The sequence below is a fragment of the Calonectris borealis genome, chromosome 21 (genome assembly GCF_964195595.1).
Source record: "Calonectris borealis chromosome 21, bCalBor7.hap1.2, whole genome shotgun sequence".
Classification (NCBI taxonomy): domain Eukaryota; kingdom Metazoa; phylum Chordata; class Aves; order Procellariiformes; family Procellariidae; genus Calonectris; species Calonectris borealis.
Window position 1 is genome coordinate 12,383,748 of NC_134332.1, and position 13,437 is coordinate 12,397,184.

Here is a 13,437-nt window from a genome sequence, read left to right on the forward strand (position 1 = left end):
GCCGTGTGTTCGTTCAGCCACAAATCCAGCATCGCAGCCAAGACTGACTTAAATTCCTCCTATTCAGCGTTCTGAAAACAAGACACTGGTACAAACTGGACAGCATGTACGTGACTGCAGAACTCGTGAGAAAAAACATGCTCTGAATAAACGGAAGTAAATAAACGCATTTTGAGAGAGATTTATGTAAAATATTCAGAGGAAAATATTATACTTGCAAATACTTATGCTTTTGAGTAACTTTACACTGGTAGATTGATCAACTCCAGTATAGTTATTCGTGTACCTAATACCAAGCGTGCAAGTATTTGCTGATTCAGAGCCTGGGCTTATGCTCTGTGAAAGAGCACAATGGTGCCTTTCCCCAGCTTCCAAACTCTGCCAAGGTTTAAAGGTCTCCATAGGCAGAAGTGCTGAGAGCTTGCCCTGAGCTGTGCAGCCTCCCCAGCTGCAGCAGAGGCGTTCGCTCCCTCGGGCAGCACGGTGCTCTCTTCAGGCAGCTTCTCTGAGGGTAAAACTGAAGCAGCAGCTGAACTGTGCTGGAAAGTGACTGTCTCTTTAGAAAAAATGTTATTGCAGATCATGCCACAGACATGTTGGGATATATCTTTGCAGTGGATCTTAGAATATTTCGTGGATACTAAGCAGCAATTAGAGTCTTCCTTTGGAATCAATTCATTTCCTACCGCCGTGATAGCAGGGAGGATCTTATTGAAACTCTAGGATTTTTAATATTATTACACTAAAGACTCTCTCAGTATCAGCATCTCCATGGGGGAGCATTAGCACACTGTAATGTGTAACAACTTCTCCAGTTCAGGAAATCTTGTTGTATTTGTAATAGGGCATTTGGGGCATATATTATGTATGGGATATATATTTCTCATTTCCACCAGGCATCATCTTTCCTTCTCTCTAAATTACTCTCCAAATCAAAAAAATGCATTGTATTCCTTATCGCTCAAAATATATATATATTTTTAATCTTTGGACCCAGAAACCACTACCAGCCATCAGGGCTGTATGCGGTGGAAGCCAGAAAGCCTTGGTCAAACAGTGAAGGCGTAGAGCCGTAATTAAGAATACCAAGTTATCGCCATGGTTCAGCAAGCACCAGTCTAACATGCTTTACTGGAGAGAAGCACCAGCCAGGACAGGACGAAGGTTTGCTCCCAGTCCAGGGTTGTATCCAGGAGTATGTGGGATGCCAGGATTCTGCTTTGTTTGCTTTACGAACAGGAATACAAAAACACTAATGTGTATGTTGCTTTTCAGACAAGCCTCTCAAACACGAACTAATCAAAGTGTTTCTCTTGGTAGTAAGTCTGACCACACCAGGGTGAAGAGCAAGGAGCTGGAACAACCCTGAGGATCAAAACCAAGAACTCCCCCGGTCCTTCGCTGCACCCAGCTCTGCAGGCACCTCAACAACTACAGACCAGCCACAGCTGGGCCTGTGGGAAACTCTTGGTCAGCCGAGCTCGTACCTACCTCAGTGAGAGCCAGATAGGTGCAAAAATAGCCTGAAGATACCCATGGAAGGAAAGAGAAGGGCTGTTTGCCTAACCACTCCTGCTCAGTTCAGCCTGGCTAAAGGGATGTACATAGACAGTCCAAACAGGATGGAAGAAGCAAACGGTTACCCAAGTGGGAAAAGAACAGGCTGAACAGAGCTTCTCAAAAGATGACCAAATCTGAGCAAAAAGAAAATGGGGGAGAGGGGAAAAAATCGGGACTATTTGGGAATTAGTGGTGTAGTTAAAGGCAGAGTATCAGACAAGGAATTGCCCTGTAAAAACAGAGATGGACCATCCATTAAATGTGCCACCCCTTCAGATGGTACCTGATCTTTTCAGGACAAAAGAGGGGAAGTGGGAGGAAATTTGGGTGACATCATCTGAGTGAGATCTTTCTCCTCTTAGAAGTCACAGAGGCCACGTTTCCAGCACAAAGGGAACCATGGCTCCAAGCAGGCAGTACGTCATGGAAAACAGTTAGAGGAAACCAGCTCTAGAAAGGACCTGGGAGACCATCTTGCCTGGTCCTTGGCCCGAGGGAACAACTGAGTGATGTCTGATAAGTGCTTTTAGGAGGGCTTTCAACCTGACCAGTGATAAAAACTCTCTCTGTGCTTCACTGTCTTTGCTATTGTAAAGTTTTTCACTGTACCTTTGCAGAATCTCTTGTTGCACTTCACACCCATCACTTCTTAGTCTAGCCACAAAGGATGGGAAAACAGGTTTCTGTCCTCCTCTTTAATTCACCTACAAATTATCATGTTTTCCTCCCTCCTTTATTTCATTCTTCAACCCAGGGTTTTTTCTTTTTCTTTAGATTAGCAGCTCCGACTCTTTCAGTCTTGCATCAAAGGCCGTTGATGTCAACTCTTACACCAATCCTGCTGCTCTCCAAATTATCCTTGATGAGCTTCCTTGACGTAAGGTGCTCAAAACCAAATGCAGGACAGCTGCAGGATTAGTTCATATGATTATGGCTACAGGCCATGCTACTGTTCCAGGTTATGCTGTGATTTGCATCATCTGCTAATTCAATAAGTGTGTTCTCAAATTCATCACTGGCATGTGATAATATTGAGCAGAACCAGACCTCTGCAGACCTTCAGGTCAGGATGTCTTCTGTGCTGCGAGTGAACCGCTAATGGCTTCTGGTTACCCAACAAGCCTGGCAAACCCTGACCTCTCTGGACCATATTTGCTTAGTTTGTTTTTTCAGGCCATGGTGAAAAAGAACATCAAATATCTTACTGAAGTCAAGGTAGCTCCCAAAGCTGCTTATCCTCTAACCGCAGGGAGTGTTTTCTCAGGAAGAGCACTAGCTTGGTTTGACACAATTTGCCCTTCATCAGTCCACAGCAGCTGCTGCCTGTCTCCTAGATGTAGTTTGTTTCAGAAGGAAGACTGAGGTTACATTGACCAAATTACAATTATTCAGCTCTTTTTCCACCTGACATCACCCATCTTCCGAAGGCTCAAGGGCCATAGCTCACAGCTGGGGCAGACCACCAGCCAGGAGAAGCTGTTGAGAAGTTTCCACCCAAGGGGAGGTCAGCAGATGAATCGTTTTCTCTCTGAAGTTTAGTTTTTTTGTGGCATGGGGCTCGCAAGATCTGCCCTCTGAGCCCCGAGTCCTGTGTTTGCTAGAGCCCAAGGTGAGACGTGGTGGTGGGGTAGAGCCCCGCTGCCCGGGGACGCTGGGGGCGGAGGGGTCGCGAAGCCCCGCTCCCAGCCGCCCCGCGGAGCCCGGGGCGCGCCCGCTGTGGGTGGGGCAGGGCAGGGCAGCCGAGGGCCGTGTCGGCCCCCGGGGCCGGTTTCGCTTTGGGCCGTGCCTGGGCGGTGGGACGCAGCGCTGCGCGGCTGCCGCGGTGAGTGCCCCGTGGGACGGGACGGGGCGGCCCCGAGGGGGTCGGAGCGGCCCCGAGGAGGTCGCGGTGCCGGCGGTGGGGGGCCGGGGCGGGGCGGGCTCTGAGCCTTGCGCGCCGCGGTCCGGCCGCGGGTGGGCGCGGAGCGGCGGGGGCGGAGGCCTGCGCGGCGGCGGCAGCGGCGGGGGGAACCCGAGCTGCGCCGTGCTGCGCTGCTGCGGCCCCGGCCCCGCCGCTCCGCGGGGCCCGGCGCAGCGCACTCCGCCGGGTAAGGCTCCGCGCGGGGCCGGGCCGCGGCCTGCCCGCCGCTCCCCGCCCCGCTCCGCCCGGGTCCGCAGGCCGCTCCCCCGCCGCCGCCGCTCCTCCCGCCGGGCCGCGCCGCGCCGGCCCCGCCGGGCGATGAGGAGCTGCTTCTGTCTGCGACGGGGGAGCCGCGACCCGCCACCGGCCGCACGGGCAACAGTTAAGTCTCCCCGGACCCGCCGCGGTCTCTCGGCGCGGCCCGGCGCGGCCACCGCGCTCCGGGGTGGGGGGCTGGGCCTGGCGGGCGCTCGGGGCTCCTGCGCAGCGGCCCGGCGGGGGCGGTGCGTCCGAGAGCGGGGCCGGGCCCGGCGGCGGGGGCGCTCACACGGCCGGGGCGCCGTGCGAGGCCGGCGGGCCGGGACCCCCAGTCGCTCGGGGCGGCCTGCGGGCCGGCGCTGCCGCCGCGGCAGAGCCCTCCCGGGCCCGGACGCCCGGCTGCCTGCGGTGGAGGGGCCGGCGGGAGCACCCCAGGCTCGGGTGGGGGCCTGCCCGTGTCGCGGGGAGACCGCCCCTTCGCAGCGGCGCCCGCCCGGGGTGCGGGAGGCCGAGCCCCGATCCGGTCCTGAGCGCCCTGGTCTTTTCCAAGTAAGATCAAAGCGCCCTGCTCGGGCTGGTGGTCGGTTACAGGGAGAGCTTCGGTGATCAGCGGCGGGCAAAGGCCTGGTGACCTTGACCTGCTCAAGAGTTTACTGCACATTTTATTAGTGACCGGTTAGAGAAAATAACAAGAAAACTGTTTTGTGTGGTCTTTCGCTGCAAGTGTTTATAGTGTAGGTTTACTTGACTGCCCGTTCTCACCTGTTCTCAGGTTTCTGCGTGTCTGGAGGTGATAATGTGGGCTCTCTCTTTACAGTACTGGCCGGAGCAGTGATACTGAGCTGCCTGTGTTTTATGTACTCACTTCTTGCATTACTGAGGCTTCGCTCTGGTTTCTGGAGAGGTTCTCAAAGATCCACCGAGCTTATGTCCCTGCTCACTGCAGGGGGGTTGGACTAGATGATCTTTAAAGGTCCCTTCCAACCCAAACTGTTCTATGATTCTATGATTCAGTATTTTCTGCACTTTCTCTGAGCTGGGGCATTCTCAGCCTGGTCATGGTAACGCAAGCAGAGTCCTTCAGCTGAAACAAGACAGGCTGGGCTTCAGCTGGTGTTCAGCTGATCTGGCTAAAACTCATGTTTCTCCATCTTGTGTTTGTTTTAACTAAGTGAGAACGTGCTAACGTATACCTTAGTGGAGCCTGCGCATCATGTGGCAGGTTGGCAGTGTCATCCCTGTAATTTTTAGCTGAGGTAGTCTTACCCGCTAGATTTTCTCAGCATATTGGGACAAAGGCTTAGTTTGAGCTTCTGGAGGTATGAAATAAAACACACAATGTTTCAGTCTTGTAGGGCATGCTGCTCTGACAAAGTGAATCCCAGGCTCAAGGGTTCCTGTAGCTCCCAGGACTTTTTCACACACGTGCCAAGATAGAAATAACTGAACTGAATGTGATTTAAATTTTGCTGCCCTGCTGCAAGGTCATCTGTGTATGGAAACCTATTTTGGTTTGAAATAGGGAACTCCTCTCAAATGAGTGTCCATGGTTAGAAGTGCTGTGAAGCAATATAAGATCTCAATTTTGCTCATTCTGTGACTTAAGTTCCTGTTTCCATCCAGTTCAGTCACAAGCGGTAGATATTTTGCAGCTGATACAGGGCAGCTCTCTCAAAGATAGGAGCCTGGGTGCAGGGATGATTCCAGACATACCTTTGTTTGGGGCGAAATGTGAAACTGAAATTCTGCCTGCTTGTGATGGAGGCCTCCAGGGCCCTGACCTTGTGTCCCGCCATGTGTCCTGTTTTCCTGATTGAAACTATGTCCTATTGCATGAACAGAAATAGAAAATTGGCTGGGGCTGTGTCCTGTTCCCAGATGTGGTGGGAGGACCGGGTGTGTGGAGGAGTACGTTGGTGTAACTTTTAAGCAACCTGTGTTGTGCCAGCAGTACCTACCACCTTTTCAAAACGATGGAGCGATAACCCGAGCATGCGAGCGATGGTTTTAGCAGTGTGTCTGCTTTGGTTCAATGGGATTATTTCCCGCAGGGTGCAGGAACTCAGTGAGGTAGTTGATAATTTTTTTCCAGTTTTGCCTTAGCTCATACTTTTCTGCCTGTGGAAAGAGCAAGTCAGTGTCAAAGTGCAGGGCTTGTAGTTGAAGGAAGAAACAATAAGACCATTCTCTCTCCAAGTCCCTTGCTATTCAACTTCAGAACTTGACCTGCTTTGCTGCCAGCGTGATGCTTCTGCAGCAAATACATCATCAGGCCTGATCCGATCATGTATCCACCAGCTCTTGAACTTGCCTGACTTGTTGAAAAGGAACACCGAGAGGGAAAAATGCTATACAAACTCACAATAATACATTCATTTCTGAAAATGTATTCCTTTGCTATATGTGTGTCCCAGCCAAAGCCCAGCAGTGTGTGTGGTGAGTCACCTCAGTGGAATACCTGAAATGGACAGTGAAGCCAGCAGAAAAGCATGCCTAGGATAAACTAATAAAAGCAGAGATGAGCTAGCAAGAAAATGGATGAGAGTGAGCAAAAAGGATGTAACAGGCAGTCTCGGGTGCTGGGAGAAGGGGAGATGTGTGTGACTGCGGGCACGGGCTGCAAGACAGCCGCTCTGGGGTGATGAGCTGCCCTCAGCTTTGTCATCTCCACAGGGTGCGAGGCAACTGGAGTTGCGCTGCCAGTTGGCAGAGGGCTTCGCACAGCCAGGGCAACACGGGCCCCGTGTTACACATCTCCTAGGGAGCAGACCCGGCGTGCGTGTTGGAAGTAGGTACTTTGCAGCAGGAGGACCCAGAGCGGAGCATCGGTGAGCGCTACGTGGTGACGGATCAAACAAGACCCTGGCTGGACTGTACATGTGTGGCTTTCTGACTAAATGTCACTGCCTGCTGTCCACACCTCCTCTGCCTGTGCCTGGTGGCTTGCCCTGCAGGCTGGCAGCCTGTGGAGTTGCGGGTGACAGGACATGGCAAAGCGCCGCTTGCACCGCTGGCCTTGAGCTGCCCGGTGCAAAGACTTCTGGAAGCCTGGTCGGTGGCTCTGCCTGGAGCCTGCCTGCTGCAGGGCACCCTGGCACTGGTCTCTGCTACCCGCTCTGTGCGCTGCAGCCTGCAGAGCCATCTCTGGCTAGGTTGAAGCGAGGGGCCTTGCTGCACTGCTGAGGGATCAGGATGGGGTCTGTGGCATGCACCTGCAGAGGTGCCTGTTGGGGCCACTCTGGGTCCAGCCGGGCTGGGCTGGGCCTGGGTTGGTGCCACACAGAGCAAGTGGTCCCCCAAACCCTGGGCAGGAGGAGACAAAGAAGATAAGTCAGGGCCTTGACTGAGGGCAGAGGGAAGAAGGCTGTGGCAGAGGCTGGCAGAGTCCCTGAAGGCCTCTCCTGCTGCAGCCGGGCATCACGATCCCCAGGACCCCTGCGCCTCCTGCCCCGTGGCACAGCCAGTTTGAGGGGGCGGAAAGCACTTGGGATAAAGCATGGCGGCTGCATGCCAAGAGCCTGTTCTCTGCATCTTGTCCTGCAGCCATCCTGCCCTGTTCTGCCATGCACTGCTCGGGACTGGTGTCGGCAGATGCATGGTGACTTTCTCTGGTGGAGGCACATCCTTTCCCCGCTGGCTTTGTCCGAGTGGTCCTGCGGTGTTTTGAAGCTTCTTCCTGCCCCAGGGCTTGCATCTGGCTTCCCTGTGCTGCCTGGGCGTGCTGGGGGCTGGATGTGGCCCTGCAGTGGAGACTGACCTCCAGGGAGCATGCTCCCAACTAATGGCAAAAAATGTTCGTCTAATTGTTTTGGGCTGTTCCCAGAATAACCCTGGAGCGGGCGGAGCGGTGCAGGCCCTTCAGCAGAGCTCAGCAAGCACAGCGTAGTGCAGGGTGGTGAAAGGCCATCTCCTGGTCAGCTGGTTTGAGTTCTCGGCCACCATGATGTTAGGCGGGCATATAGGTCAAACTCGTGTTGTTTAAAAAGAACTTCATTAAAATAACAAGCTGCCTAATAGCAGTATTTATAGAATCCTGCTCCTTAATTTAATCTGTTCTTTCACTGTTTGTTTTTTATTTTTAAGTTCAAAGGCACAGTAGAAAAGAAACCAAACTTTGCAGACGCCCTGAGGGTGAAGTGCAACGTAACTAATCGTCTGTATGATTGCCCAGCCAGAGACTCCCCTCTGACCTGTGCAGAGTTCACAAAAACATTTATCTGAGTGTGCAAACCGATGGCTGCTGTTCCGTATCTGTTCCAGATGCATCCTCAATGCCACCCGCACAGCGGGAAGCTGCCCTGAGTGGCTGGCCTGGCGTGGCGAAGCCCGGCTGGCACCCCTTGCCCACACCCCTCACCGTGCTGTGGTGGCCGGGCGCAGGCCCAGCCGCTTTCCAGCACTGCTGCCTGGCCCTCCTACTGTGGAGCAGGGTGTGCCGCGCTGCCCAGAGACTTGGAGGTTCATTTTCTGGGCAGATGCTTTGCCCGGCTGCAGGCACGGGCCGCGGTTTGAGTGCCAGGCAGAGGAAGGCGCCAGGCTCGCCGGGCGCTGCGCAGCGGTGGCGGGCGTGGGGAGCTCGGCCCGGCCCTCGCTGTCGCAGGTGCTGCTCCAGGCCCTGCGCCAGTGCTGCATCGCGTCTCACCCCGCGGCGTCCGCCTCCTGCCCTCTCGAGGCGGAAAGCCCCCTTCTCTGTGCTTAGCTGCTGCCGCCGCCATAGAGGAGCTTTGTGTGAGCCGGCACAAAGTGAGGATTGATGCCGTTTCCCCTCCCCCTGCCGCGCCGAGCGGGACTGCAAACAGCTCCGACAAAGGTGCCCTCCTTCCTACCGCCGAGGATGGGGTGCTCTCAGGCTGAGGGGGTCTGCCCAGCAGCACTGCGCTGCAGGTAGAGGCACCCACACCCCTCCTGCGGTGGTGCCGGGGACCCCAGGGCCCCATCCTCGGCCTCTCCCAGGCCGACCCTGCTGCTGCTCGGGTTCCTGCCAGGGCAGCTGGGCTCCCCGCAGCAGGCCCCAGCGTGGTGAGCCGGGGCCTGGGCAGCATTCAGTAGCAGGTCCCCAGCCTGCATTAGCCGTGTCCCTGCCATCACCGCTGTGGAAGAGGAGGGAGTGCCAGGAGCCAGTGCTTCGTCAGGGCGGGTTTGGTGGAGGCCAGGGGAGCGGATCTGCTTCCCCACGGTGCAGCTGCAACTGTGCTGGAACCTGCTGTGTGGTGTTCTTAGCGCGCTGGGGAATATTGTCACTTGCGTGGATTTCAGTTCAAAATGGCCTAAGAGAAGCTTGTGTCAGCATTCATTATCTCCCAGCTCCTCCCAATGTGTAATAACAAGTCATCACATTATTGAGAGTGACTTGGAAAAGTTTTCAGAAAACGTGCATCTGTATGAAGAATAGATTGTAAGTTCTTTGTTAAATTCATATTATGTTTGCTTGGTACTGCGCATGTTAGGCAATGGGTTCTGGATTATTTGCGAGGCATCTGGATGAGCTGGTAAAGCAGCGCAGGTAGCGGTGCGGGGTTTGTCTGGGCTGTGCCGGCTGCCACCAGCGTTCCTACAGCAGAGTCCCCTGCTCCTCGCCCACCCTGAGGACAGGGAGCCAGTCGGGAGGGGAGGGTGAGCCCCTATGGCTCAGGGTGCGCTTCTAGTCATGCTTTGGAGGCTTAAACTGCATAGGGAGCTAAGTGGGTCTGCTTTGCTCTGTGCGTGCTGGATGCTTGTCTAGGTGCCGAAGCAGAGCTCTCTCCTGGGTTTGGTTCATCGGCAATAGTGTTTTCACGATTACTGGTCACTAGCTTTTGTTGTTTTGGACTCCTCAGGTAGTCTGGCTGTTCGTGTGACATTATTATTATTTACATAGGGCCCAGACTTGCTCTTTTTTATTGCCTGCAGCACGATGTTTGTTCAGACTGGGCATTGTGAAGTGTAAACCCAGGTCCCACTGGCACCAGCACTCACCTCTGCCTTTTCTAGAAGCAGTAAGTAACCAGCCATCTACATAGCCTAGAAATGCTGGGGTTTAATTGCTCTGAGGAGGGAATTGAATTAGGTAGCTCTGGTTCATGGCTTGTCTGGCTGCGCAGCAGTGACGCTTGTTTACACAAAGCACTGCCCTTTTATCTCGGGGTGCGTGGGGGGTGGTTTCCTGGGGCATTCCTGCCTGAAAGCCAGAGAAGACTTGCCCTAACTGGCTGCCTCTGCAGGAGACCACATGCTGAGGCAGTGGCACCTTTCCCCATCCTCCTCCTCAGCGAGTTGTTTCAGCAGCTCTCTTGTCCTCTCCTCCTGCTTCCTGCAACAGCATCTCTCCGAAATTGGTTGGTCTTACCTGCTTCTATCCCCCTTTGCGTATCTCCCTCCCCTGAAGTACTTGGTGATGTCTCCCTTCTGGAAGATGCTCAGGCCTCTTCAAGGCCTCTATCTGCTTTGCATCAGACCATCCTGTGCTGCTTCATCTGTGTTCCCCTGGTGTTGAGGCTCTCTGCAGCAAGCGCAGTTTTGCATACAGAGCCAGATACATCTGTGCTGCTACATGAAAATGGTCTGGTTCAGGAGGGTGCGATGGGACTGAAGACTCGCAGGGGAACCCCCAGCGTGTCTTGACATCCGTAGTGGATGGGGAACCTCCCAATGAAGCCATTAGGAGCAGATTTCTTGCTGCTTAAAATGGCAGAGCTGCTTCAACCAGCCTGACTAAGGGATGAAATTTGCTCTCTGTTTGGGAGGAAAGGGAATGAGCTTGGGTTTTCCCATCGTTGCTAGATGGAAACCGGCCCATGCTAAGTATCCTGGAAACTTTAAAATTAATCTCAGAAGAGACTGCTGGCCCAAATTCCAAACCTATTGGGCATTGCACAAATGTACCCTCTTATCAAAAGCAAATGAAAGTGCAGAAGGTGTGTCTGGCCTAATCCTGTGTTTAACTTGGCAGTCTGTGGTGTGTCGGCACAGGCACTGTGGCATGCATGCAGGCTCTCGGTGCTCTCTGTCTTCTGCTGGGATGTGCTGCCAGGCAGCCCTTTAATTCTGCTCCTTTCTTTCAGGATCAGTCCATAATGCCTGAAGTGCGAGACCTCTCAGATGCCTTGCCTGACTTGCCGATGGATCCCATCACGGGTGTTGGTGTGGTTGCATCCCGGAACCGAGCACCAACAGGTTATGATGTAGTAAGTAGAGCTATTTCAGCTGCCATTGCTAATGCTTTGGTTCTGCACTAATGAGGCTTTACTTTGCTGGGGAACAGCATCTCTTCCAGAGAGGGCTTGCCTTCAGATGTGCTTTAAGAAGTAATTTGATATCCAGCTGCCCACCTCTCAGCCCACAGCACTTAGTGCTTTCCCTCAGTGGAGGTTTGTGGGTGCAATCATACTACTTCATCTGTGCCACTCCAGAGGAGCATAATTACCTGGAGGAGGGGTTTTCAGAAACAGCTGGCCACTGTGGCATGCAAATTTAATAATCTTAGTAACATTCATCCTGAAGGAGTCGTAAGTATTGCACAAATTGTATCTCTGAATAAATGGATCCCACATCAGCTGTTTAATCCCACATATCATCACTGCACAATGATGATGAGAAGCTCCAGAATGGGAAGCAAAGAGTTTTGCATCCAGCTGAAATTGCAAGGATGATTTTGATGGACAGAATGCAAATCTGTAAACTAAGCTTTGGCAGGAGGCTGGGCAGCAGGAAAAGGCAGCTGGATACAGCAAAGATGAACACGTGAATGGATAAAGGGAGGTCACTGTTTAGCAGCTGCTTGTTCCTTGGATTAGTTGTTGTGTAACCAACAGCATGATTTTTCTCCCTGTAGAATAGTGTCCCAAACAGTGAAATATCATAAAATACTGACCTTGCAAAGCTCTATATGGAAAGATTTGGCCCCTAGTCCATCTGCTCACTTTCTATGTATCCTGCTCCAACTGTGCTACATCACACCTTGGGTTTCCAGAGTTACACAGCTTGCATGGTCAGGAGTGGAAACCAGTTGACTTGAGGCTTTGCTCGCACCTTTTTGCCTCTGCGTTATTGCATACCCTGTTCAGTGTGAGAAGGAAGAAAATGGATCAGGCTGAAGTAAGGAAACGGGGGAGGGAATTGTGAAAAGGCTCCTTAAAGAGCTGGAAGGTTTTTGCATTTACTGCGTTTTTCTGAGTGCTGATTACCTGTGTGAGCCAGGCTGTGTAATTAGCTGCTTGCCCTGATAAAGGAGCACGGGACAATGTGAGAGTTGTGATAACAGAATTGCATTCTGCCTAAATGACTGGGCAGAGAGAGCGCTCACCCCAGATAGCCTGTCTGTGGTTTAATAGGGAGCTTCAGCGCTAACACAGTTTAAACTAAACAAGATAAAAGGGTCTTCCTGTGGCTTAATCCAATTACAGCGGTGTTGTAATAACGCTTGTGAATGTGGGTCGCTCTCTCCTAGGGGGGCACAGAGAGGAGGCTGCCTTTCTTCTGGTTGTTCTGCCTTCCTCTCTGCTTACAAGGAGCTCTCCTCTGACCCTGGGGCCAGCAATCCCCGCTGCAGGCCAAGGGGACGTGCCTGCTGTCTGCAGTTGTCTTACCTGCATGGCTTCCACACGCTTACTCCTTCAGCCTCATGTACGGCAAATCAGCAGTCCAGCTCTGTGCCTGGATGCTGTGAGCCGCAGTCGGCGTCCTTTCCACTTACAGCACCTGCTGTGATGGGGCCGCTCTGGGTGCCATCCTGATGTGACAGGATGTCCTGGTGCCCAAACCCACGGGATGGTGGCACGCAGGACTCTGCTTTTCTTGCCTTGTCTGGGAAGGTGGCTCCTCCGTGTGAGTCAGGGCTCTTGAGTAGTATGTGGCAGGGTTGCCACTTCCCCGTGACCTCTCTGGAACAGTCTGTCCTATGTGAAAGCTTGAAGCCAAGTATGCAGAAGTGTACTTCTCAATGCAGCACAGGAAGTCCTGTTCTGAGACTGGGCAACGTGTGGACTTGGGCGGTCTCAGGCTCTGTATTTCTCCAGATATGCCATTTCCCTAATGAGACACTGACAGTTGATTGTTGCCTCAGGGTGTAAAGCCTTGATGTGGCAGCTCCATCCTAGGAGTGTACTCCCTAAAGCCCTAGTAGTTAGAGGTTCAAACTGCACCCTGAAAAGGAGAACCACTGTCATCTTTTAGGATTATCTTGGCATGTTGTTGCAGTCCCCTTAGGGATCTGATTGCTTTGCCTTTTGCTACAGCATCCTGCAGCATTCAGTTCCACAGGTGAATTCAGTTGCATGGGAAAGTATTTCCTCTTATTGGCGATGAATTTGATGTCGTGTAGTTTCACGGATGGTTTTGAGTTTTGTGATGGTGAAGTACCCAGTTCTCTTTCTCTGAGACAGTTATATTATTTATAGGCTTTACCCAGTTTCCCTTCCATTCATTTCCTTTCTCCAATAAACAGCCATTGCCATATTCTTTTCCTTCCTTTTTCCTTCGCTCCTCTTTAAAACAAACGAGCAAAGGCATGAGTGCTTTCAGCCCAGGTGTAAGTTAAATGGCCAGGGGGTGTCCCGGTCCATTTCCCAGGTTCACATGGAGCCCCAGAGTTTGGCGTACTGCCCGGCTGGAGGTGGCAGTGTGGCAGAGCCCAGGGTACCAGGCCCTTGGCGAATGGGTCAGAGATCTTTTTCCCTCAGTAGTTTTTTAATTACTCAGAAATCTCCATTGCCTTTGTGTCTGCTTAGAAAACAAGCTACTGA

The 13,437-nt window shown here is 52.9% G+C and overlaps 1 protein-coding gene across 12 annotated transcripts in view; it reads left to right on the forward strand.

Moving 5' to 3' along the window:
* The first annotated feature begins 3,283 nt into the window (after positions 1 to 3,283).
* The window catches only part of MVB12B (multivesicular body subunit 12B), a 74,631-nt gene continuing 64,477 nt past the window's right edge, over positions 3,284 to 13,437 (forward strand). For 6 of the 12 annotated variants that reach the window (XR_012676828.1, XR_012676829.1, XM_075170916.1 and 3 more), the window contains exons 1-2: positions 3,738 to 3,841; positions 10,759 to 10,881. Coding sequence is in view for 10 of the 12 variants with exons in the window: in XM_075170916.1 (XP_075027017.1) it covers positions 3,779 to 3,841; positions 10,759 to 10,881 (186 nt within the window). In the remaining 2 variants the exon portion in view is untranslated. Of the gene's footprint in view, positions 3,383 to 3,731; positions 3,842 to 9,575; positions 9,694 to 10,758; positions 10,882 to 13,437 lie in introns of those variants that run through there. The other 6 variants (XM_075170913.1, XM_075170914.1, XM_075170911.1 and 3 more) reach the window with 5 other exon arrangements.